Here is a 26,938-nt window from a genome sequence, read left to right as displayed (position 1 = left end):
TAAACTCTTTCTGTCTTCAGCCTATCCCATCTCTTTGAATGTAGTCCATGAGTTTGGGCCTTGTAAAGGCATGACTGGCCCATGCTGATGTCCCCTGCGGTAGGATGGCCTTGCAAAATATCTGCCTGTCGGAAACTACTCCCTCTCTCACCCTCATCAGCCCTGTCTGTGGTCTCCTAAGATTCCAGGTCCTCTCATGCTCTTGGCTCAGCACATCAAGTAAGAAGTCTATGGATTTGAGTTGGCACACCCAGAATATTGTTTCTACCTACATGCTATTCTTGTATTTCATGTGAACCAGAGAATAATATTCCCTTAGCTGTGATTTCTTTTTTGGTCCAAAATTCTAGGTTTCCCAAAGGTATAGGAGAGTCTTAGATTATTGTATACATTTCCACATGTAGATATTGTACAGGTGTAGTGTCTAGACAGATGCCCGCCCTAAAAGTCAAAGGATCAAGGTTCTCTGTTCTTGACCCTGCCATTCACTAGCTACGTGATTTGGGGCAAGTTGTTTCATTTTTCTTTGCCTCAGTTTCCTTATATATAAAATGAGAGTCTTAATTCCTATCTTCCATGTCCCATCGGCCTGGGATAATATGTTTAGAAGTACTTTTTAAAATGTCAAGTGTTATACAAATGTATAATAATAATAACTTTCCATAGAAAAATCTCTCTTTGTTGAAACCACCTGGCCCAAAATAGATGCCTCGTTGAGGTTTGAAGATGAGCCTGAAGTCTAAAAGGTTCAGGTGAGCTGAGCACATGCCCAGGCAGGCTCCTAGACTAAACTGGAAAAGATTAGATTTGGAGGCTTGGTGGTGATCTCTACCTACCATCTAAGGACCAACCTGGCTAAGTTCAGAGAGGGTGACAACAGATGACTGGCCACCTGGTGAAGGATTTTCCCAGCCCCAGCAGCTCCTGAGGTCTCTCTAATAAGCTGTGGATGGCATTGCAATCTCCATTAGTAGTAGGACCTCCCACTCCCCCTCCCCCCCAAAAAAGAAAAAAACTCAGTACCACACTCACACTGATGAAATCATGGAATCTGGATGGACTGAAGTGAGTCCAGGGAAGCCTAGCAATTAACAAGCCCTGATTGCTACATCAGGATGCTATTTTGAGTGAGCACTTAGGTAGAAACTTTGAAATATGAGATCGTTGGTGCTTTTCTTTAAATCTCATTGAAAGTTTGAATGGTTTATATTGGTGGGCTGAGGGCCTATATCCAAGGCCCTCCATCTACCCCAGGAATTGTGAGCTATTCTTTTATATAGATATATATATGTATGTATGTATGTATGTATGTATGTATGTATGTATGTATGTATGTACGTACGTATGTATGTATATGTAGCATTTTATTTTTCCCCAGTTACATGTAAAAACAATTTTTTGCATTCATTTTTAAAACTTTGAGTTCCAAATTCTCTCCCTTTCTTCCTCCCCACCCCCCTCATTGAGAAGGAAAGCAATTCAATATAGGCCATACGTGTGTAGTCATGCAAAACATATCCATAATAGTCATGTTGTAAAAGAAAGCATAGACCCACCCCCCCAAAAAAAAAACTCAAGAAAAAGAAAGAGAATAAGTAAAAAAAAGTACGCTTCAATCTGTATTCAGACACCATCAGTTCTTTCTCTGGGGATGCATAGCATTTTTCATCATAAGTCCTTCAGAGTTGTCTTGGATCGTTGTATTGCTGAGAATAGCTAAGTCATTCGCAAGTGATGATCTTACGATATTGCTGTTACTTTGTACATTTCACTTTGCATCAGCCCATGCAAGTCTTTCCAGGTTTTTCTGAGAGCATCCTGCTCATCATTTCTTATGGTACAATAGGAGTCCATCATAATTACATACCACAACTTGTTCAGCCATTCCCCAGTTGATGGGCATCCCCTCAATTTCTAATTCTTTGCCCCCAGAAAAGAGCTGTTAAAAATGTTTTTGGACATAGAGGTCCTTTTCTACTTTGGTTTCTCTCTCTTTTGGGATACAGACCTAGTAGTGGTATTGCTAGGTCAAGGGGTGTGCATGGTTTTATAGCCCTTTGGGCATAGTTCCAAATTGCTCTCCAGAAAAGTTGAATCAGTTCACAAGTCCACCATCAGTGAGCTATTCTTTAAAGAAGCCTGATGATATCCTCTCTATCTCAGAGTACTGGCTCTAGAATGAGAGGGTTTGGGTTTGGGTTATCTCGCCTCTGACACATACTAGCTATGTATGAGTCATGCGTTTTCCACGTGTGACCTTGCTTTGTAAAATGAAAGATTGACTCAGTGGTCTTCAGTGTCCTTTCCAGTCAGGTCAGTCATCAAGGGTTTATTAAACGCTTATTGTAAACGGAGTACTGTGTTAAGGTCTGGAGATACAAAGAAAGGCAAAAATATGGTCCCTGCCGTCAAGGGACTCCCATTCTGCTGGGAAAGACAACTTTCAAACCACTATATACATACAAAGTATATGAGGTATAAATGAAAGGTAACTCAAAGAGAAAGGACTAGCAAATGAGGAGGCTGGGAGTGGGGGCTGGGGCAGGTTTGCCATGGGGAAGGATCTTGAACTTAGTCTTGAAGGAAGCCAGAGAAGATAAGAGATGGCAATGAGGAGGGACAAGTAGGGCACAGCCAGTGCAAATGCTCGGAGGTGGGAGATAGGATGTCCTGTGTGAGCAGCAGAAAGGAGGCTAGTATAGCTGAATCATAGAATACATAGAGAGAAGTAAAATGTGAGCGGTAGGGAAGACTAGAGAGGTGGGAAGGTCCAGGCTATAGAAATATATGTATCTATATAATATATGTTAGCTTATATATACATGGATTCTCAGCCTAGCCCAGCCCACTGAAGGTATGCAGGGGAGCTGTCAAGATAATCACCTATGTCTTTAGATGTAATGGGGCTCCCTCTTCATTGGCGGGCTTCATGCAAAAGCTCAAGGACTACTTCTGGATGTGCAAAGATGGCTTTTGAGGTGTCTCAATGACTGTTGAGGTATTCTCTGATTCTAATAGTGGGAGCAGGGGCAGATGTTTTCTTATGGGATCTATAGTCTCTGTAGAGAGCCCTTGGTCATGGGGGTCTGTGATTATGTTACATCCATCAACTGAATCTCTCTTTTTGTGCTGGTAGGGGGACAGTCCCGGACCTGTACAGAAGAATTTACACAACCCAATTGTACAGGTAGGTTGCAGTTCCTCTAATCTGCTGGGCCCTCTTTGATGCAGTGCCCCAAAACCGTACCCCATGGCACCTCTTTACCGGAAGACCTCTCATCTCTTTCACCTTCACAACACACCTACAAGGTCCCACTTTCCATCTTTGCAGATGGAGGCAGCAGAGATTAAGCAGCAGGGTACATGGGACAAGACTGGAGGACCTGGGTTTAAATTCTCCCTGTAATGCTTACATCCTGTGTGACCATGGATAACTCACTGGGCTTCTGTTTCCTCTTTAAAATAAGGGCATTGGACTAAATGACCTCAGAAGTCCCTTCTGACTCTAAATCTCTCACCCTGTGACTGAGAAGGTTGATAATGTCAAGTAAAAATAAAATTATTCAGCACCTACTCTGTGTTAGGCGCCGTGCTAAGGCCGAAGATATACAGAAAGGCAAAAAGTCATCCCTGCCTTCAAGAAGCTTACAGTCTAATGAAAGAGACACCAGGCAAACAGGCTATAAATGGGATAAATTGGAGCTGATCAGTAGAAGGAAGGCACTAGAATTAAGGGCGATGGGGAAAGGCTTTCTGTAGAAGGTGAGATTAAAATAACAGTTCACATTTATGTACAGTGTCTTGAGGTTTTCCAAGTGTTTTCCTCATGACAACATCCATATGAAGCAGATGGTCCAAGGATGATTATTTCTCTCATTTGACCAGTAAGTAAACAAGGTCCTCGAGAGTTTGAGTCTCATTCAAAGTCACACAGCTACTCAGCACTTGAGGTAGAATTTGAACCCAGGTCTCCACGTGTAGCATCCTTGCTTGCCCTTCTATCACAAGGCCATTTGAGGCTGAAGACTGAGGAAGTACATGAACCTGAGCCTCTCCATTCTAGGTCCTCCCTTAGAACTCGGCTATGGCCACCCATTCCTAGGCCAACTCTGCGACCTTATGGAATCATGGGATTGTGAGGCCAACCCACTCATTACCTAGAGGAGGAAACTGAGGCCCAGAGCCAAAGAAAGCCTTGCCCAGTATCCACAGGAAATAAGAAACTGAGTCAGGATTCAGCCTGGGAACCACACAGCAAAGCAGAGCCAGTGGTGACTCTGAAGTCTGAAAATGTGACTTTGAATTTCAGCTCTGCCACATATTACCTGGTGATCTCAGGCGGGTCACTTAGCAAGCATTTATGAAGCACCTTGTATGTGTCAGGCTCTGTGCTAAGTGCCAAAGACACAAAGAAAGGTAAAAAACAATCCCTAGTCTCGATGAGCTCAAGATCTAGTAGGGGAGACATCATGCAAATAACCATGTGCATATAAGCCGTATACAGGATAAATTGGAGATGATCAATAGGGAGGGCACTTACATTAAGCAAAGGATGCTTACCCTCTCTGGGCCTCAGTTTCCTCATCTGTAGAATGAGAAGGTTGGACTACATGGCCCCTATGACCCCTTCCTGCTCTAGATCTAGGATCTTGGGGTTTTCTCTGACTTTAAAACCTGTGGGATGGTCTTCCTCGAGAAGGAGTAGGGTCCCCGCCATTGGAGGTCCATGAGTGAAAGCTGGATGGTGGTTGCTGGACCAGATGTCCTCAGAGGTCTTTTCCACCTCTGCCATCGAGGGCTTCTGTACAAGTCGAAATCACCTGTGTATATCCAAGTGCACCTCACTTGGGTGGTTCAGAAAGTTTTTGGAAACCCTGAGCAAATGGAATCAGTCATCATTTCATAGGGTCCATGGAGCTAGAAGGAGCCTCAGAGATAATCTAGGCCAACCACCTTGTTTTAGACCTATTTCTTATTGCTTCACCTTATAGCCATAGGTAGAGAGGACAACCTTCCTTTTGGATTGATCTTCTCTGGACTGTTGGCTTTTTGGTGTCTATCTTTGCTGTTCCAATTTATTACCGATCTGGAAACAAACATTGATATGCACTGGGACTGTGCCACTCAATGATCGTATAACCTTGGATGTCGCTTCTGCAGGCCTTGGTTTTCAGACATGAGGGCTTTGGACTAAGTGGTATCCAAGGTCCCCTGGCATTTTGTAAAGTGCTATACCTTGGGACTAGGGAGACCTGATTTTGAATCTTGCTTCAGGTTCTTACTAGTTGTGTGAACTTTGACAAATCACATCCGCTTCCAAGTCTCATATCTCTCCTCTGTAAAAAGCAAATCATACTCCACATTTACCTACCCTCAAGGTTATGATGGAGAAAACTTTTTCTTTAGTAAATTGTAAAGCACTATAGAAACGTGAGAAGATAGAATATTTTTGTTGTTCATCATTTCAGTCCAACTCTTTGTGACCCCATTTGGGGTTTTCTTGGCAAAGATGCTGGAGTGGTTTGTCATCTCCTTCTCCAGCTCATTTGACAGATGAGGAAAGTGAGGCCAACAGGGTGAAGTGACTTGCCCGGGGTCACACAGCTAATAAGGGTCTGAAGCCAGATTTGAACTCATGAAGATGAGTCTTCCTAATTCCAAGCCCAGCACTCTATGCATTATGGCACCACCTAGTTGTCCGGGGAAGGTATAGTAATTATTACCATTATTTCTCTTCTATGATTTCTGTGTCTGGAATCACTATTTTAAAGGACCCCTGAGTTTTCCGTTTGGTTCCCGTCCAACATTAGATTCCTTCAAATGTATGGCGACGCTGTTAACTAATGTCTGCTCCCATGAGCAGCTCTGTCACGTCTAACTGTGGTTTCCTTCTTCTCTCCTTCCCCTGCTGCCTTTCCCTCGACTTTTTTAGTCACTAGAGGATCTTGAAGACCAAAAAAGGAAAAAGAAGAAAGAGAAGATGGGATTTGGCTCCATCTCCCGGGTCTTTGCCAGAGGGAAGCAGCGGAAATCCCTCGATCCAGGCCTCTTTGATGGTACTGCCCCTGATTATTACATTGAGGAGGATGCGGATTGGTGATAGCCCGCCTCCGACTGCTGCCCGCGTATGTGTGTGTTTGCGTGCGTGTGTGTGCACCAGGTGTGTTTGTGTGCGTGGGGATGTGTCTAACATCAAGAAAAACAAGAAGCGTGAGCCCTTTCCTCCCCTCCGCCACCACCTCTGTAACTGATGTATATATTACAAGCTGTGTGTGAATATGTTAACTGTTGTCTTTGGAGCGATGCAGGTGTGTCGTTTTCTGATTTCTTTTTGTTGTCTTTGGTTTCTCTTTTTTAACGTTCGGGGCTTTATCTTTTGTTTTAATCTTTTTCGTTGTTCATTTGGGGGGTTTTCTGTTTTGGTTTTTTTTTTTAATTTTTTTTGCACCCCGTCTTTTATGAAACTTGAAGGACTGCTGTGTATTTGTAAATAATGAAAAACCCGTGTGCACCTTGTGCTTGTAAACGTCTCTTGTCCAAACTGCTCTTGCTGGAGCCCAACCTTGTGGTGCGTTCTGTATCTGGTCTGTTCCCCCCCCCCCACCATCCCCGGTGTGAGCGTTGGGGGGAGTGGGGTCCTGAGAGTGCACAGGGCACTCAGTGCCTCGGTCACGTTAACAACAAAAATACCAACCCCATCCTGGCGGGGTGTGTTGTCCGCAAAGACTAATGACCCCAGCCAAGTGGCTGTCTTCTTGGCTGGGTTCATAGGAGATTTAAAAAAAAAAAGAGGCTCTTTTTAATGGCCTACCAGTTTTTAAATTTTTTTTCTTTAAGAAGGAAAAAAATTGTTTCATTTAATTTATTTGCACAAAAGCAGAAAACTTATTCTATCTAAATTATTGCATAAATATTGGAATTTCTATTTTTCCAAGGGGTGGGAGGGAGGCGGGTGTGTTTCTATTGCCTGTATGTTCTCTATCACGCTGCTGCCAAATAGTGATAGCGTTTAAGATGGCCGGAGCCCAGGGAACATGTGATTTCAACCTCTTGTATTTTATCCGGCATTTTTCTGTTCCTCCTCTCATCTCTGTCTGTCTCATGAACATTCTCTGCAGCCTCCTCCCCCCTCCTCTGCAGCTAGACCCACACATATCCTCAGTCTGGTCTGTCTGTCTAAATTCATCCAGGGCATCGAATGCTGATCACAGGGGAGGCCTGGCCACAGGCAAAAAGATCGTGAGCCAAAGGGGTGGGGCGAACAGAGCTCACTAACGCTCTGAGAACCAAGCAGATGTTCACGGCGAACCTCAGTATTGCCAGGGTCAGCCAGGGGCTAAGCTCCCCTCTGCCCCTGAGGGGACCTCAAGTTTTTCCCCATGACCACATCTTTCCTCCACTTCTTTTTAGTCTGTTCATCTGCCCTAGCAGTTCTTCCAAGAGTGGAGAACAGAGTGTCTCCAAGGGAGTCACAGTGCCCATCCCAAGGGAATGTTGTGCCAGGTGGATTTCTCCAGCATGGGGGACCCATCCCATACCAAATGTCTGTCTTATAGTCCCGTGGCACTTCTCCAAAGTCCCCTGGGCCTTTTTCTGTCTTGTCATCCATCCCACACTGCGACAGGCGAGGCTTAGCAACCCAGGTAGGAAAAGCTGTCCGTGAGTGACCTCTCTCAGAGCTTTTTGTAGGCATTGTCCACACCCCCCACCCACCCACCCACCCACCCCCTTGATCACATTTCATAAGCTAAAGGGCTGTGTGCGTTGATGATGGTGGGCCAATGGCAGCCCACCAGAGGTCTCAAAACAGATGGCCAATTTTATTTTTAACTGTGATTTCCCCACCCCAGTCCCCTTCGCCCTCTCTACTAATACAACTCAGAATCAGGTGTATCCTGCAGATGACTGTACACTACGCTTCCCGCTGACCATACCGTTTAAAGCTCTTTAAACTCAACCATGTACTAAGTTCTAGGAAGCCTGTTTGCTTTAGTAACTCCTCGGTGTACCCTCTTTGAAAAGGGATATTTTATCTTCAAACTATAGAGCAAAGCAAACCTTGGCATGACAAACTAGCTTCTGGATTTCTTTTGGATGGGATGAGCAGTTTTGGGGAAAGGGAAGGGTGGGAAGCCGCACGGAGTCTCTGGATAGGGACTTCAGACTTGCCCCTGCTTTAGCGAAGGGATCTGGCCCGGGTCTGGGAGGAAACTGCCCTTACCGGCATCTGGCACTGTGGAGGAATAGTCTAGAAAACATTTTATCCCCCATGAATTTTGTTTCATTTCCTTTCCCCGTTATTTTTTTTTTCCTTAATAGAGAAAACAAAACAGCCTCTCCTGGTAATGAGTTAGTAGTTCCTGTTCATTTCAGTTTTTTTTAAAATAATTCTAAAAGTTACTAAGAGGATGATTTATTTAAGAGAAGTATGACAAATAGCATATGAGTTATGGGTAACATTAGATAATAATAACCTTTCCTGTGGGAAAGGTTTCTTGAAGGCATGGATGCAAATATAAAAATATAAAAAAATCTAAATAAAGCTTATTTTAAAATATGATTGAATTCTATGTCATTTAATTGTTTCGATTTTCCTCCAGGGTGGGGAGTCTGCCAGCTCAGGTGTTATTCCCCTCTCCCCCCCCCAACAATGTAGTCTGAACCTTGGAATTCCAGGACTAGATCTGGGAAAGCTGGGCTGAATGTGACCCCATTGGGAAGGGAGCACCCTCCCGAGCTATTTGCTCAGTGGTCATCCAGGTAGAAGCCTTCCAGACTAATCCACAGTGGGCTCAGAGCAGGTCTCCTGCCCCCACCCCCACCACCCAATAAAAGAGAGCAAGCCCTAATCTCTGCCAGTCTAACTTGACCAAGCAATGTTTGTGGTCTGGGGGGAAGAACCCTGACTCCAGAGTATCAGGGGCTAGGTTTGAATACAAGCTCTGACACTTAGAAGCCATGTGACCTTGGGCAAGTCTCTTAATTCATATTCCCCATCTGTAAAATGAGGGAGTTGATCCTAGACAGTTTTGTCTAAAGGCCCTTCTAGCCCCAAACACTTAGGAATGTGAGGGCTGCCAAATTCTGATGCCCAAAGGCTTGAGCTGCCTTTGTTCAACAGTTTTGTATCTTCGTGAAGTCCAAATGGAGCGCAAAGAGCTCCAAAGAACCAGAGTTCCACAAGAATCAGGGTATGGCATAAACATCCCATGGGCTGCTTCCAGAAGCCTTTGAGGCAGGGATTCAAACCCAAGCTTTTCCTGACTCTCAGTCTGGCTCTCTTCCCATCACACCACTTTGCCTTGAGGAAGCCCACCACAATAGAAAAGATCACTGGATTTGAAGTTGGGGACCCAGGATTCGAATCCTGCCTCTGCCACTTAATACTGTATGAACCTAGGACAAGTCACTTCATTCCTTTACCTCAGTTTCCTCATCTGTAAAATTTGGATGATAGATTTTGGAAGGGACCCCCAAGGCTGTAACTGGCCAAATCTGACCAGGCCAGTGTGTAAGCTTAGGTTCAAGATTATAAGATTATAATGAAATGAGTCTATCCGTCAGCAATAGAGGATTTGCCTGACCATAACAAGGAAAGCCTGTTCAGTGAGGCTCGGGTGATTTTGCCAGTCACTGTGTGTCAGGAGCTTCTTTGGGGTTTTTTTGTACCTGGGCAATTCCCAAGCTCTGACCCAAGTCTTCGTGCCCTGAGCCAAATGAGTCTTAAGGACAGTTTAAAAGCCTTTTAAAGAAAAGAACTAGTGGGTTCCCCATGTCAGGGGACTCTTATTATATGGAGAAGGAAAATCAGGGAAATCATAAACTTTTCCTAAGATCACTGAGGTAATAAGTGGCCAAGGCAGGATTTGAACCCACATCCTCTCAGTCCAAGACCAGTGCTTTTTCTGCTGGGTCACAATGAAGCATTGGCTTCTAAGGTCCCTTCTAGCTCTGAATTTAGGAAGGTGTCATTAACCAGATAATAATAATATGTAATACTTTAAGTTTTTAAAAGTGCTTTATGTACATTTTCTCTTTTGGCCCTCACAACAGCCCTGTGACGGGAGGTACTGTTATTATCTCCACTTTAAAGATGGGGAAACTAGGCTTATGAAGGTGAAGTCCAGGATCACCCAGGTAATGTGTGTCTGAGACAGAATTTGAACCCAGGTCTTCGTAATGCTAAGTGTACACTATGGGTGAGGGGGCAGTAAATGAGCAACCCTTTGTTAAGGGACTCATCCCAACCTCCTCCTTCCCAGGCGCCCCCCCCGACCCCAGAAAAGGGAATAGATTTTGTCTTCCTAGAACCAGCAGAATAGCAGATTCCCAAGCAAGAGGAATCCACCCATTCCATCCCATAGCCTAGCCTCAATCTGTCTGGTTGGGGGTGGGGATGGGGAGGGTTGGAATCATCACAATGGAGAGTGCTTATGCTTGGATGGGTCTTTTTAATCTCTCTGTGCCTCAGCTTCCCCTTCTGACCAGATCTCTAGATACCTTTGAATCTATAATCCTATGAATATGTAGGGTCTCTCAGGCCATCTCTAATCTAAGTGGCCCATGTAGCCACAACCCTGGGGATGCAGGGGCTCCGAACGATTGAGCAGTGACAATCCACAGGTCTGGAAGGCATTCCTCCTGTTGTGTTGGACACGTGACAATCATCTCTTGAGAGCCCTTGGCCCTGGGATGCCTCAACTCCCCCAGGGAAGCTGCCCTTTCCCACTCTCTGAGGCCATATTAGAACACTGGACTTGTCAGGAAGACTTGAATTCAAATCCTGCCTTAGACACATAATATTAACAACAACAATAGTAGTAGCCAGTACTTTAAAGTTTGCAAAGGACTTTACAAATATTATTTCATTTGATTCTGGGAGGTTGGTGCTATTATTATCCCCATTTTACAGATGAGGAAACTGAGGGAGATGAGGTTAAGTGACTTGCCCAGGGTCTCACAGCTAGCATATCTCTGAGGCTGGATTTGAACTCCAGGTCTAGCATTCTACCCACTGTGCCACCTACTATCTTACATACCAAACTAGCTGTGTGACAATGGACAAATCACTTAACCTCCTTTGGACCTCAGTTTCCCCATATGTAATATGAGGGGGGTTGGACTTTTGACCTCTATGACCCATGATCTCTGAGTCATCTGTGATTCTCCAACCTCTGCCACCAAATAACTCTTACCAATTAACTTAATCTGAAGGAAAGTGGAAAAACAGATTCCCTGAGAGATAAAGCCAAAGTAGGGAAAGGGAGGAGAAACTGAAAAATTGGATTGGGGAGGAGGTTTAAAAAAATCTGCTGGAGCAGCTAGGTGGTACAGTGGATAGAGTACCAGCCTTGGAGTGAGGAAGACCTGAGTTCAAATGTGGCCTCCGACACTTGACACTTAACTAGCTGAGTGACCCTGGGCAAGTCACTTAACCCCATTGCCTGGCCAAAAAAAACAATGCCTCTTCCAGCATGAGGGAGATATAACATTGCCTTGATGGAATACAAGCGATTCCATTTTGAAAGTGGCTTCTTGTACTGGGCATGAAGTTGCCCTTTTTTAGGGTATAGTAGAGGCAGGAGATCCGGATTTCAAACCCAGCTCTGCCCTCTCTGGATCTTGAGTCATACATGGGTCTGAATTCTTCCGATACTAACTATAAGACCTTGGACAAGTCACTTCTTTCTGGGCCTCAGCTTCCTCCCTTGTAAAATAGGAAATCACACTGATACTGTCTATCCCAGAGGGTTGTTGGGAGTGAGAAAAAATGCTTTGTAAACCTTGACTATGAGTTATCATTATTAGTGCTCTGGGGGCCAGTCTCCCAACTCCCAAGGAAAGCCCATAGCTTGGATCATAGTGCTGGAGCTAGAAGGTACCTTAGAGGCCATCTGGGCCAATCCCTTCATTTTTAGAGGAGGAAACTGAGGCCCAGAGAAGGGAAGGAGTTTCACGCCAATAGTTTGGTCACAGCCATGCTGCTCATGGAACTCCAGACTCAGACCTCTGTCCTCTGTTCATCAAGCATCAGCAGAGTCCAACAGGCTTCCACTGTATTCACCTTATTAGGTGTCAGACCCTGTACTAAGTGCTAGGAATGCCAAGAAAGCGCGAAACAGTCCTTGCCCTCAGGGAGCTTGCAGTCTAATGGGAGAGACAACATATGCAATAAATAATACAAGATATGTACAGAGTGGGGCAGCCAGGTGGCGCAGGGGATAGAGCACCATCCTTGGAGTCAGGAGGACCTGAGTTCAAATGCGGCCTCAGACACTTGAAACATACTAGCTGTGTGACCCTGGGCAAGTCACTTAATCCCTATTGCCTTGCCCCTCCCCCAAAAAAGAAGGAAGGTAATTTTAGAGGCCTTGTATTCATTTTGTCCATGCAATCTAGAATGCCTGACACCCAAATCCCTAGATGTCTAGTTAAAGTAGGGGAAAGCCAGGGAATCTAAGAATCCTGAGTCTCTTCTCCTGACTGGTCTTTCGATAAAATAATTCCAGTAGGAATAGCTTCCCTTTTAGGGGTAGGGAAGACAGATCTCAGACCATCATGCCACTAAAAAATGTGGGAGACAGCCAAACAGAACTTTAGCTCCTATTTATCAATACCTGGCCGGCTGAGCCGGCTGTCTTCTCCAAGACCTGAGGCCCCCCTCAGTCTGGGATCCCAGCCTTCCAAAGCTAGAAGCCTGGAAGCTTCTCCTCATACCCAAGCTCCCGCAGTCCCAGGAGATGCCAGCCTCCAATTAGGAGCAGAGCAGGCAGCTATGCAGAATTCAGGCTTATTTAAATTCAAAGAGACCACTTCACTGAGAAGGAAGCAATTAGACTGCCCTAGGGTCACAGAGGGTGCCCTGGCAGCCTGGCTGGGGTGTTCTGGAGTTCCACAAGCCCTCTCTCAAAGAACAGTGGCTGAATGGCGATGGCTCAGAGAAGGTCCAGCCCACACCATCTGTGCACAGCAGGAGATGGCTGACAGGGGAGAGACACCCTGTCCTTTAGCAGAGTTCTTTGGGGGGGCGGGGGGAGGTGGGAGAAAGAATCCATGGAGAAAGAATGCTGAAAATCCTCCAAAATGTAGGCAAGTTCGGGACTTCCTGAGGCCATGCACGTCAGGGGTACCTAAGGCCAGGCATACCTTTGAGGAATCCCAAAGAGCTCCCCAAAACAAGTGGCTTTCCTGGAAATTGGAGCTCAGAACCAGGGGCCCATCTCTGCCGCTCATGAGCTCTGTGACCTCAAGCAGAAATGATCCTAAGAATAATTGACATTCCTGTAGCGCTTTGATGTTGGCAAAGCGTTTTCTATCCATTATCTCATTAGATGCTCATAAAAAGGCCATTTGGAACTGGGGCTCCAAGGCCCTGCTCTTCCATAAAAGCCTTCCTGGACCTGATCTGGTTAGCTCAGCTGATCCTCACAACAGCCCTGTGAGGTTAGTGCTGCTATTATCCCCCTTCTACAGTTGGGGAAACTGAGGCTAGGAGAAGTTAAGTGATTTACTGGAGGTCATTCAGCTAGTAGGTGTCTGAGGCAGGATTTGAATTCAGGGCGAGGTTTGAAGCCAGACCTTCTTGAGCAATCAACTCCCACCCTCAGGACTTCAGTCTCTCTTTCAGTGCTTCTTAAACCTCATATGGGGTCTGGATCCACAGTTTAAAAAGCGCTGAAGGGGTCACAAGTGTAAAAAGTTTAAGAAGCCCTGTCCTATATAATGAAAGAAGTGGGATGAGATGATCTCTGGGATTCCTTCCGCTCTGAGATACCACAATTCTAACCCAACAGAGGGAATCCCACTGTTTATCTCTGCAAGAAGGCCCACAATCCCCTTACATCGATCCCTGCTGTCCACTTGCTCAGCTGAAGAAAAGTCAGGACGCAAAAGCCCAGTGCCAGCTGGGCCAGGAAGCTGCCAACCTGCCTACATAGACATGGAGGATGTTCAGCATTCCACAAGGAAGCTTTCTTTCCCAATCAGACATCTCCTGCATCTCCCCCATCAAACATCTATGTCTAGGGATCTGGGTTCCTTCCAGGCAGCTTGGATCTCTGGTTAAATTCTAGCTGCCTGAGCAGCCAGGGTCCAGGAAGGCCTGGCTTGGTCCTGTTGCCCAGCACCTGCCTCCACTCTGGGAATAGTCAAGGAAATGGACCACTACCTCCATCAATACTCTCCTCCTTAGGAGCCAAGAAGATGACAGGGGTCTCTTTGTTCCCTAGACCTTTAGAGCAAGCTGGGTGACACAGTGGATAAAGCACTGAGCCTAGAGTTGGGATAAACCTGAGTTCAAATCCCAACTCCGACATTTCCCACCTGTGTGACCATTGACAAGTTCCCTACCCTTTTCAGCCTCAGTTTCATCAACTCTAAAATAATAGCACCTGTGCCTCAGGAATGTTGTGAGGATCAAATGAGATATTATGTATAAAAGCCCTTAGCACAGTGCCCGGCATTTGGAAGGTGGTGTGTAAAAGCCAGCTGTTGTTATTGAGGAAAATAAAGGATGGTGTCCAAAGAAGATCGCTGGTGCTGGGAGCATAGACTAGGAGCTGGGGACTGGAATTGAGACTACATTGATATCAATGGAGGTTGACACCTTCCCTTGCCTAGAGCACAGACATGTTAAGCCACTTGCCTAGGATTTCTCAGACAGGACTACCTTCTACTCCTAGGCTCCAGGAGCATACCAGTGTGTAAATAAAATAGGTGAGAGGGAGAAAACAGTGCTAAGTAACCAGGCCTAGAACCAAGAGACTTTAGGAAGGAAAGAAGAAAAATGTCATCAGATCGGGGATAGGAAAGAACAAAGTGATCAAAAATATTTTAGAGGGGGAAATGAAACTGATTAGGAATGAAAGAACAGACAGCACTAAACAGCCTGGTGTCCAGGACCAGGGGGGCGGTCTGCCCTGTGTTCAGACCACATCCAGAACCCTGTGTTCAATTCTTGGTTCCACATTTTGAGGAAGGACGTTGATAAGCTGGAAATCAATCAGATTGGTGAGGGGTTTCAAGTTCCTGCTGTATTCTAAATTTAGAGAAGGAATGTCAGAGGTCACATGGTCCGGCCACTCCTTTATAGATGCTGAAAATGGTGCACAGAGCTGTTAACTGACTTGCCCAAGATCACACTGGAAGTGCTTCAGTTGAAAGTGGAAGCCTGGAGAAGCTAACACTGGGGGATGCAATAGCTGGTCTTAAGGTTGTCCCATGGAAGAGGGATTAATTTTGATCTGCTTGGCCCCAGAAATCAGAGCTGGGAGGGCCCATAGAGCACAGAATGTCAGAGTTGGGAAGGACTTTAGGACACAGAATGTCAGAGCTTGGAGGGCCCTTAGAACACAGATGTCAGAGCTCGGAAGGGGCTTAGAGTTCAAATCCTACCTCTGATGATTACTGATTGGGTAACCTTCAACAAATCATTTTACCTGTGAGGCCTCAGTTTCCTCATCTGTAAAATGAGAAAGGTAAACTAGGTGGTCTCTGAGGCTCCTCTATCTATGGTTTTATAAGCTCCTACTAACTTGTCAATTCAGTCTTGCTCAGTCTGGCCCCAGAGCAAAAGGCTGGTAATTTCCTATTGATTTCACTCATTGTTCCCACCCAATCCTGGGCCTTTGTCCTGGACAAACCCCCAGGAAACTTGGGATGAGGCTGAAGGACCTTAGAATCTCAGCATTAGGTAGAAGGGACTTCAAAGGCCATCTAGTGCAATCTCTAGCTGAAAAGGGACATCCTCTAAACATCTACAACATGGAAAAGGGGTGGCTGCAGTAATAGTGGGGACATTCCCTGGAATCTTTATAATGCCTTAAGCTTTCAAAAGCGTTTCAGAATCTGTTTTTGTGTATAGACTTCCAGGTAGCAGGAGGCCCTGTGGATCAGCCTTGAGCCCAGATAGCCCCAGCCAAGCCCCTTTAGCAAGGTTGGTGAGCTTTCTGGGCTCCTGAGGGGAAAAGATAGAGCTGCTGTAATCAAACCGTGTGGCATCTACCAAATAGTAAACCAACTCAACCCCTTGGCAGCAGGCTGGCAGGCCAATAGGCAGCTTAAAACTGGAGGCAGCATTTCACAGGCAAGAGAATATGGAATGGGGCTGGCATGGTTGGAGATGGAGAGGAATAGACCAAGTGATCCAGAGACATAGAAAAGTGGTCAGAGACCAAGAATCAGAAAAGTAGAGAAGGGGGGGGGGATACAGAAAGGATAGGCAGAGACAGAGCTAGAGAAATGTAGACAGAAAGACACATAGAAACATATAGCCAGACAGAAACAATTAGAAACAATGTAAGCTCATTGTAAGTATTTGTATCCCCAGCACCTTGGACAGTACTCGACACACAATAGATGCTTAATAAATGATTGCTGATTGATTGATTGTGGTAGGCATAGAGACACACAGAATAAATAAAGATAAACAGAGAGACACATAGAGATGGAGAGACAGAGGAATAGGCAAGAAAGGTTCACACAGAGACAGACAGACAGAAGGCTGGAGAAGCAGCCCACAGACAGACACCAAGGCAGAGACACAGAGAGACGCATAAAGAGACACTGAGGGTCAGACACACAGACAGACAGAGACACACAGAGAAACAAGGATAGAGAGGCAGAGAGAGACACATGCACATGGTCAAAGAAAGGAAAACAAAGGCACAAAGAGAATGAGAAAAAAAGAAGGCAATTATAGAGACAGAAGAGATATACAGAAAGTCAGACATAGAAAGAGATGCACAGAGACAGAGAAATAAAAACAGAGACAATCCAGCAACAAGTATTTAGTAAATGCCTGCTATGTGCCCGACACTGTTACATGCCATGCATAGAAAAATAAAAGAGAAGCTGTCTCTGGACTTAAGAGCCTTACATTCTATCAGGACAACCCAGAAAGATAGAGAGACACCAGAAAGAGATGGGGGGTGGGGGTGGGGAGTGAGAGAGATAGAGAAACAAAGAGAGAAGAGACAGAGAAGGGGGGGAGGTGGGGAGAGAGAGAAGAGAGAGGGAGAGAGAGAAGAGAGAGAGAGAGAGGAAAGCAGAGCAAAGATACAAGAGACATAGCTAGACGCAAACATAGAAATTGTGGTCGTGGAATAGGGAGGAAACAGATGAAATGTAGGATGGTTTACATCAAAGAGATGGAGAATGATAGTCCCTGAGACCCTTTGTGGCTCCAACTTTATGATCTTATGACCTTCCCAGGTGTCACTTTCCTCATCTATAAAATGAGAGGGCTGGACCAGGTCACCTAGGAGGCCCCCAACAGCTCTAAAGCTATGATCCTCAGCCCTTTTCCCAAAGCATTCAGCTCACTAAACTATGTCTTCTCTAAAATAGCACCTCCCCAAGAAAGAAGGGATCAGCAGGGGGCCCCAGGAAACCTAAACGATGTCCTGGGAAAACCAGTGGTATGTCTAAGGAACAGGTAAGGAGAAGTGGAGAAAGCAGGAAAAAAAAGAGTTGAGAAAGAGAAAGCATTTGTGGGGTGATGAGGATGACAAAGAGAGGGGCACCTTAGTGGGGAGGCATAAAAGAAGGCTCCAGGAATCTCCTCCCTTGGTAATTCTGTGTCTTAGGCTCTCTGTGCTAGGCCCTAGAATGTCCCTGCTCTTTCCAGAAGTCTAATAGGAGAGGGAGCAGGAGCAGCAATGCCCTGAACCCCCAAAAACTCTGGATAAAGGCCTGGCATCCTGGGGAGGTATAAGAACACCATTCTAGAGAACTGGGCCAGACAGTTTCCAAAGACATCACTTAGTGGGCTGCATGTTAGGGATCATTTTAAAGACGAGGAAAGTGAAGCCCATAGAGGTTGAAGGATCATAGAGCTGGAAGGAGTCTCAGAAGCTATTCTAGTCCAACCCCCTCATTTTACAGATGAGGAAACTGAGGCCCAGAGAAATGAAGTGTTCTGTCCCAGGTCACAGAGGCAATAATGGCAGAGCTGGGATTGGCACTCGGAATGGACAGCTATTTGCCACCTGGGTATCAGCTTGTTCCTGGTCCACAAAAGTCCTCCTTGTTTGGTATCTGGGCCAGTACATAGTGGGAGAGCTGCCTGCCTTTGATTCAGGGGTCCTCCAGCAGCTGCGGGTTGGAGGGAGGAAGAAGGAGGAAATGAAAAGGGAATGACAGAGCAGAATGGGCAGAAAGGTCAGGACAGGCTCAGAGGGAAAGCCTTTACCACTCTCCCTACTGCACAGCTTGGAGACCTAAATCCGGAGAGAACATCTATTACAGAAAGTGACCATAGATCATTTGAAGTGTTCTGCCAAGGCTACCCTCCTGGGAGCGCCAAATGGAGCTTGGTGAAGATTCTGTGAGAGAGCAGCTGTAACACAAAATCCTGTGTGTTTAAGAGCTCCAGCAGCCGTGGGGACAGTCTGCTATGGCAACACCGATCCTTCGCCATTCTCCTGAGACTAGGTGCCTCCTTCCCTGGGAGTGCCCCATGCTCTGCCCTCCCCAGCTCCCCAAACACACCCACGCCCTGAGTTAAGAGAGAGCAGCTCCGCTGTCTGAACCCAACCCTGGCAAGACCTAGCTCTCTGACCTTAGACAAGTCACTTCCTGCTCTGTGGGCCTCAGTTTCCTCATCTGGAGGAGGAGGTGGTTGGATGAGAAGAGCCCACCTCTATTCTTCCAGCTCTTATAGCCTGTCAATAGTAATGGCTAACATTTATACAGTGCTTTAGGGTTTACAAAGTGCTCTATCTTGTGTTATCTCTTCTTATCCTCACAACAATCCTGGGAGGTAAGTGCCATCTATTGTTATCTTCATTTTGCAGATGAGGAAACTGAGGCAAACAGAGATCAAGTGACTTGCACAGGGTCACACTGTAAGTAAATGTCTGAGGCCATATTTGAACTCAGGTCTTCCTGACTCCAGGTCCAGCACTGTTATCCACTGTGTCACCTAGCTGCCTCAACAACATTCTAACAGTCTAGGTTCCAAGATCTCTCTCAATGCTAATATTTTATGTTCTAGCTTTCTGTGCTTTAATGTCCCTAACAGTTATGATCTTTTATCTTCTTAAGTCATAGAATCATAGAATTTGAGAGTTGGAAGGGACCTCGGTGACCATCTAATCCATCCCATACAAAATAGGATACCTCCCAGCCCTGACAAATTGTGTTCTAAGGGCCCTCCCAGCCCTGACAAACTATGTTCTAAGGGCCCTTCCAGCCCTGACAAACTGTGTTCTAAGGGCCCTCCCAGCTCTGACATTCTCTCTTCTAAGGCCCCTCCCAGCTCTGACATCCTGTGTTCTAAGGGCCCTCCCAGCTCTGACATTCTGTGTTCTAAGGGCCCTCCCAGCCCTGACATTCTCTCTTCTAAGGCCCCTCCCAGCTCTGACATCCTGTGTTCTAAGGGCCCTCCCAGCTCTGACATTCTGTGTTCTAAGGGCCCTCCCAGCTCTGACATTCTATTTTTGAAAGCCCACTCCCTGTTGGTCCCTTTCCATTTCTAGGATGTCTTTAGGACCAAAGAAACCTCTCTCACAATCGTATTTCATTGCCCAACAAAAATAAGAATCTTCTAGGTCCCAGAGGATCTAGAGGGCCTGTGCCACTGTGTGGAGAAGGGGCAGAATCCTAAGATGCTGCTCCTCCCCCTCCCCCCCTTCCCAAGGCCCACAGCTGTTTTATAAGTCTCCCTCCAGGCTGGGGCTAACTAGGTCTTCACAGAAACACTCCCCAGGGCCCTTATCTCCTGTTCCAAGGGGCTGATTGAGCACTGCAGCACAGAAAAACAACCCAACACAAAACAGTTCTAACATTGCCCCTTGTCATTGTGAGTGCATGTGTGAGCAGGGCAGAAGGTAGACCCTTCTACTTCCTCACCAGCACTCAAAGTAAGAAGGCTCAAACCAACCATCTACCTCTAATCTCAGCTCTCTGTATCTTCTACCATATCACCCAAGGCATTGTCCTGAATCTGACACTGTTAGCCCTGCTTTTGGTTGGGAGGACCTCTGAGTATTTCACCTCTGATCTCCTTTCTGCTTTTGGCCTCCTCCTTTGAAAGAGGTAAAGGTCAACCATCAGCATTTTTTTAATCAATAAGCAGTGGAGAAACTGAGACCTAAAAAGATGATATGATAATAAGTTTTATTTTGTAAGGTGATTTAAGGTTTGATTGATTTAAGGCACTCTCTCTACCAATACAGCAGCACCTGCTCTGTCATTTAGGGTCTTAGAGAATAGTCTTGGGCATTGAATTAAGTGACATGCCTAGGGTCATACAGCCAGGATATATCAAGAGCAAAAACAGGAATTCTCTCTCTACTATTATTACTATTGGGAGTAATTTTTTTTATTACTTTTGAGAGCTATTTTGCTTCTTTATAGTAATAATAATAACAATAACAATAACAACAACAACAATAATAATAATAATAATATTTGTATTGGGTTTTGGAGTTTAAAAAACATTTTACAGCCATTTCTCCATTTGGTTCACATGACAGCCTTATGAGGCCCAGTGCCTGGGACATAGTAATCCCTTAATAAATGTTTGTTTCCTTCCTTCCTTCCTCTCTCCTTTCCTTCTTCCTTCCTTCTTCTTTTCCTTCCTTCCTTCCTCTTTTCCTTCCTTCCATGCTATAGGCACCATTAACCCCACTTTGCAGATGAGGAAAATGAAGTTCAGAGACAGAGTATAACTCATTCATGATCACATAGCTCACAAATGTCAGAGGTGGGATTCCAAGCTCTATATTTCCTGAGTCCAAGTCCTGTGCTGAACCACGTGGCTCTTACCTAAGGTTGCACACGACTCTATGGTGGGCCCAGGCCTAGAAATAGTTTCCCTGAAAGTCAGGACTGGGTTCAGGAGGACCTCTCTATCAAACATGCCCCCAAACCTGGAATAGTGACCCTAATCCCTCATCTCCTAGACTCTGAAAATGTAAGATATATATTCTCCACGTACCACACCTCTTCCTTTGCTCGGTTTGTGGACCAAGAATCTTAAGTCCTTGTGGACTATTCCGGGTTTGGTCGAAAGAGCCAGGGTAAGCCAGACAGCAGCTCCTCCCTAGACGTGACCACTCCCTTCTTTCCCCTCCCCCCAGACACTTACTAGATATATGACCTTGATCAAGCCACCAACCTGAATTGGAAAGGACCTCGAACATTTAGTTCAACCTATACTCAAACAAAAATCTTCTGTACAACACACGTCCACAGTGATTACTTTATCTCTGAGCCTCAGTTTCTTTGACTGTAAAATGAGACTATTCATACTTGTAGCACCTACTACCTCACAAAGGTTGTTTTGAGGTTCAAATGAAGTAATACACGTAAAGCATTTTATAAACCTTAGAACACCATGTAAGAGCCAGCTAATATTACTATTGATTACTGTCTACTGAAGGGGCTTCTTGACTCTTTTGGTGTCATGGACCCCTTGATGGTCTAGTGCAGCCTGTGGGTTCCTCAGGATAGTGTTTTTCAATGCACAAAACAAAGTACATAGTATTATAAAAGGAACCAATTTTACTGAAATGCAGTTAACAATGTATCAGCAACTAATTCCCTGACCCCAGGTTAAGAATCGCTGCTAGAGAGAGAAGGGCTGGGCAAGTTGTATTCTGCCTACTCCAGCCCTGGCCTGCTACTTGGAACACTCTATCATGCTGTTCCCAGCAGGAAGATGCTTAATTGCTTTCCCCTGCATGAAGCAGACTTGTCTCTTAGGGGAGCAAATCAGCTTTGGAACCTACACAGATGACCCCTTCCCTCCTCCTTTGGAGGTGGCCTGGTCTTGGGAGAAGGAGGATGGAGGAGCCCCCGAAGTATAAGGGCCAGGGAGGCGACAAGCCCTGTAACCCCACAGATGGGTTACTGTCTTCTTGACAGAGATGACATTTCTGATAGAGTAGAGAGGGCTTAGGAGCATAGATTTAGAAGTAGAATGTAGGGGCAGCTAGGTGATGCAGTGGATAGCGCACCGGCCCTGAATTCAGGAGGACCTGAGTTCAAATCTGGCCTCAGACACATAAGACGTACTAGCTGTATGACCCTGGGCAAGTCACTTAACACCATTGCCCAGACCCCCCCCCCAAAAAAAGAAGTAGAATGTAGAAATCCAATTCCTTCACTTTATAGATGAGGACACCAAGGGGTTTCCTAGAGAGAATATTTGACCTTCCTAAGGTCACATTCTGCCACTGACTACCTGTGTGGCCTTGGGCAAGTCACTACCTTCTTCAAGTCTCAGTTTCCTCTTTTGTAAAATGAAAGAATTAGACTAGATCATTTTCAAGGTCCCTTATAGCTCTTGATCTATGATCCTATATAAAATAGCCAAGGTATAATTTGAACCCAGGTCCTCTGACTCCAAATTCAGCCTTGCTCCTGTCTACAAATAGGGTGTCAGCAATGATAAAGAAGAAAACATAAATCACTTCTCAATTCAGAGATGCATAGGGATTTAGAACTGGAAGCGATCTTAGAGGTCATCTGGTTCAACCCTTCTAATAAGGGGGGATTATGACATGTATATGTGTAGGTGTGTATATATATGTAAAAATATTATATTGCATATAATTTTATATCTTACATATAATTAAATATTGTATATTTAAATACATTATTTAAATATAAAAATAAATAATACAAATATTTTAAAATAAATATGTAATAGGGGCAGCTAGGTGGTACTGTGGATAGAGCATTGGGCCTGGAGTCAGGAAGATCTGAATTTAAATACTGGCTGTAAAACCTTGGGCATGTCACTTAACCCTGTTTGCCTCAGTTTCCCCTTCTGAAAATGAGCTGGAGAAGGAAATGGCAAACCACTCCAGTATCTTTGCCAAGAAAATCCCAAATGGGAGTCACAGAGAGTCAGACACGAGTGAAAAATGACTGAACAAGTACAAATAATATAATATAATATAATAATATAATATAATATAATATAATATAATATAATATAATATAATATAATATAATATAATATAATATAATATAATATATAATATATATATAATATAATAATAATAAATATAATATAATATAATATAATATAATATAATATAATATAATATAATATAATATAATATAATATAATATAATAATATAATAATATATAACAGCATCGATTGTTATAATATCTAATAATAATACAGGCAGGGAAAGTGAGGCCCAGAGAGAGAAGTGAGGATGAATAAGTAGGAGAATTGGGATTAAAACAGAATCCCTCTGACGCTGAACCTAGTGTTCTTCTCACAATTCTATGTGTATTTGCCCCCAGCTTACTTCTCCCTGCCACCCACCCTCCCTCTGTCTGTTGGTACAGCCTCAGAAAATATGAACTCATTTTAACACAAGCCTGAGCCAAACATAATTAGGAAAGTAAATCTGTTGTAAAAAACAAATCGCATCATGCCCCCAAAGCCAAATAGAAATTATTTTTTACTACCCACCATGTTGCATTATCCAAACATTGCTCCCTTTGCATGGAAAATTAAGAACAGACATACATAAATATATGTATGCCCAACTAAATGCTAATTACTCAGCCTTGTAAGTAAGGGATTACTTTATCCCCTAGACCCACCTTTTCTTCCCTAAAAGGTACCCTGGGGGTTAGAGTAAGATAGATCGGCCTATTTCATTGCTCATTCAAGGCATAAATCGCTATTTGCCTAAGCAGGTGGTTATTTGCAAAGCTGATTTTATGGATGGCAGCAAACAATTCCATTTAATTCAGTTGAGCATTTTACGAAGCGCCAACTGTGTACAAGTATGGGAAACTTAGAATTCTAGGGTGTCAGAGCTAGAAGGGCTCTAGGAACATGAATTGTTAGAGCTAGGAGGGAACTTAGAAACTAGAATGTCAGAGATAGGAGATCCGTTAGAATACAAAATGGTAAAGCTAGAAAGGAACTGAAAACACAGAATGTCAGGGCTGGGAGAGCCCTTAGGATGAAGAATGTCAAAAATGGGAGGGCCCTTAGAACAGAGAATGTCAGAGCTGGGAGGGCCCTTAGAACACAGAATGTCAGAGATTGGAAGGCAGAATGTCAGAACTGGGAGGGACCTTAGAACAGAGAATGTGAGAGCTTGGAGGACCCTTAGAACACAGAATGTCGGAGCTGGGAGGGCCCTTAGAACACAGAATGTCAGAGCTGGGAGGGCCCTTAGAACACAGAATATCAGGGCTGGGAGGGGACTTAGAAATCACCAACCATATTATTTTCCAGATTAGGAAACTGGAAATCATTCTGTAATATGATTGATGTCTATAAAACCACAAATGATATCGATAAGAAGCATGCTGGTTTTTCATCAAATCACAGAATATTCAAAATAAGAGGTAGTTTAGGGTCTTTTTCCTTTGTTTCGTTTGTCTACTTTTGGAGACTGTGTGTCCCCGTCTTTCTCAGGCTAGATATGCAGCTGTCACTGATCTGACTCCACTTCTGATCACCTCAGAAGCTTTGACCAGGGCCAGACACCTTTTCTTGGGCAGCCTGGTTCTCTCCCCCCACCTCCCCTCCCAGGGGCTCTGGTCTAGACAGTTTTGTTTCGTTTTGGGGTTTTTTTGGCTTTTAGGCAATTGGGGTTAAGTGACTTGCCCCAGGTCACACAGCTAATGAGTGTCAAGTATTGGGTCTGAGGGCAGATTTGAATTCAGGTCCTCCTGACTTCAGGGCCGGTGCTCTATCCACTGCACCACCTAGCTGTCCCTAGGTCAAGATAGTTTTGAAACAAATAAAAGGAGATCATGCTTCATAGAGTCAGCTGCAAGTTTATGAAAGCCATTGTCCCAATATATAATACAGGCTGAAGATATTAATTGGTTTCAGAAGGGCTTGGATCAATTCTTACACAACATTTCTGTAACAAATTACTCGGGGAAGCTGGGATGTTTGGGGAGTCCCTTCTTTGATAGCTAGCATCTTGAAGCCCCAATCATAAATCTCTCTCAAAATACTCACTGATGTTACTCATTGTCACAAACGAAATCCTCTCCTTATCCAGACGGACCTTTGATCAGATGAAAAAAGTTGCAATTCCAATATTTCTCCACTCTCCAGAGCTTAGCTCAGTGTCCAATACATAGTAGGTGCTTCATATATTGATTGGTTGATCCTCAATAATCTGATGGTAATTCTAATATACAGATAATAATTCTAATATGGGGGTGAGGGAGAGAGAGACAAAGATAGACAGACAGACAGAGACAGAGACAGACAAAGACAGAGACCGAGCCCACACAGATCCCAGATGTAGAATTTCTGCCATAGCTTGGTGTAGGGCTCTGGCGTTCCTTTCTTTTCCCTAGTGTTTGTTCTTTGCAGCCTGGCTGATGATCTCTCACACAGACCTGGTCAGGGTTTCGTGTCATGTCTTTGTTCCCCCAGCTGTCTGCACTTGGGTTCTAAGGCTAGGTCCTGTGCTGCTCAAGAGCCCGGATACACAGAGTACATCACAGAAGACATCAAGTCATAATGGTATAGCCTACAGTTTTGGACTAGAATCGCCTCTGTTCTTTTACAACTGCCCTCTTCTTCACAGAACCTCAGAACGTACCCAGTGGTGGGCACTGTAACATGACCTGGAATATCCCATAGATATGAGACATGCAAATGAGTATGGGAATTACAGTCTATCTGCAGAGCAGACCTGCTAGGGGGAAAGGCTTTGTGGCTAGGCAAATCCCCCAATGCCTCCATGCAATAAACTGCAAGGAATCTACATGTAAGCCTAGTTGGGAAGCTGTATATGCCACACATGACAGAGACATAACTATGGTTAGGTAACTGGAACTTTGTCCCTAACTGTCAATATTTAGAAGACGTTGATAGCACTTATACTTCTTCAGCAGACAGAAACAATCAAGTTTAATACCTAATTAGCTGGAATAATTGGGGCAGCTAGGTGGCACAGTGGATACAAGGCCAGGTCTGGAGTTAGGAACACCTGAGTTCAAATCCAGCCTCAGACACTTAAAGGTTCTATGACCCTGAGCAAGTCACTTCATGCTGTTTGCTTCAGTTTCCTCATCTGGAAAATGAGCTGGAGAAGGAAATGGCAAACTACTCCAGTATCTCTGCCAAGAAAACCCCAAAAGGGGTCACAGTCTGACATAATTAAACCAACTGAACAATAACAAAAGCTGGAATGATTAGTTAAAATTAGGAAGCTAACCATTGTCTCACATTCTATGTTCTAAGGTCCTCTCAGCTCTGACATTTTTTTCCTCTGGCTGCCCCCCTTCCTAGGTGACCTATTCCTAGCCCAAGTAGCAGACTAACTTTACTGTATCCTAATATCTCTGTCTCCCACTCCTTTACTGAAGATGCTTTTAAAAAAACTGATATGAGTATACATCTCATCCCTTATTCTGTGAAGCCTGCCCTGGCCAGGAAATATGCTAATCACAGCTCTGGCAGCTGTTGATCTGGACAATGTCGTTTCTTTCAGTTTTGCATCCCAGGTCAACATCCTGCATCCGTGGCCCCCTGCCACACTAGTCCAGAATAGGATTATATTCCTGACAAAACTACTCCCACAAAGACCTTTCTCATTCTTCTTGGGGAATTTCAGTCCAGATCCATCTGCCTGTGGAGAGATGCTATGAGAAAACACATTGTAAAATGGAGATCACCCAGGAGTGATGATTTCATTGGCCTCCTGGAACAGGGGCAATATTTGAAGGATGGAGCCAGTTGGACATGGGGGGGGGGGAGGAGAAAGGAGAGCACGTACTTAAGCTGCACCAGGAACTGAAGTTACTTGTGAGGGAGGTGGTCAAATATTGGAGTCAATTAACAAGGAGTCTATAGGAGCATCCTGGTTTAGAGATTTTTATGCCCTGCTTCTTAGGACCATATTTGTAACACGATATAGGAATATTTTCCAAACTTGTCAGAAAGGCAGAAAGTGTTTAACAAACAATTGTGGATTGATTGACTTA

The 26,938-nt window shown here is 44.7% G+C and overlaps 1 protein-coding gene across 2 annotated transcripts in view; it reads left to right on the top strand.

Moving 5' to 3' along the window:
• KAZN (kazrin, periplakin interacting protein) overlaps positions 1-26,938 on the top strand; it is a 586,537-nt gene that overhangs the window by 512,285 nt on the left and 47,314 nt on the right. For both annotated transcript variants that reach the window (XM_020973376.2, XM_020973383.2), the window contains exons 7-8: positions 3,137-3,187; positions 5,933-6,056. In XM_020973376.2, the coding sequence (XP_020829035.2) occupies positions 3,137-3,187; positions 5,933-6,056 (175 nt within the window). The remainder of the gene's footprint in view (positions 1-3,136; positions 3,188-5,932; positions 6,057-26,938) is intronic.

This window comes from Phascolarctos cinereus, unplaced genomic scaffold (assembly GCF_003287225.1).
Source record: "Phascolarctos cinereus isolate Bilbo 61053 unplaced genomic scaffold, phaCin_HiC Scaffold_726;HRSCAF=1367, whole genome shotgun sequence".
In the NCBI taxonomy this organism is placed as follows: Eukaryota; Metazoa; Chordata; class Mammalia; order Diprotodontia; family Phascolarctidae; genus Phascolarctos; species Phascolarctos cinereus.
This window is presented reverse-complemented; position numbering and strand designations above follow the sequence as displayed.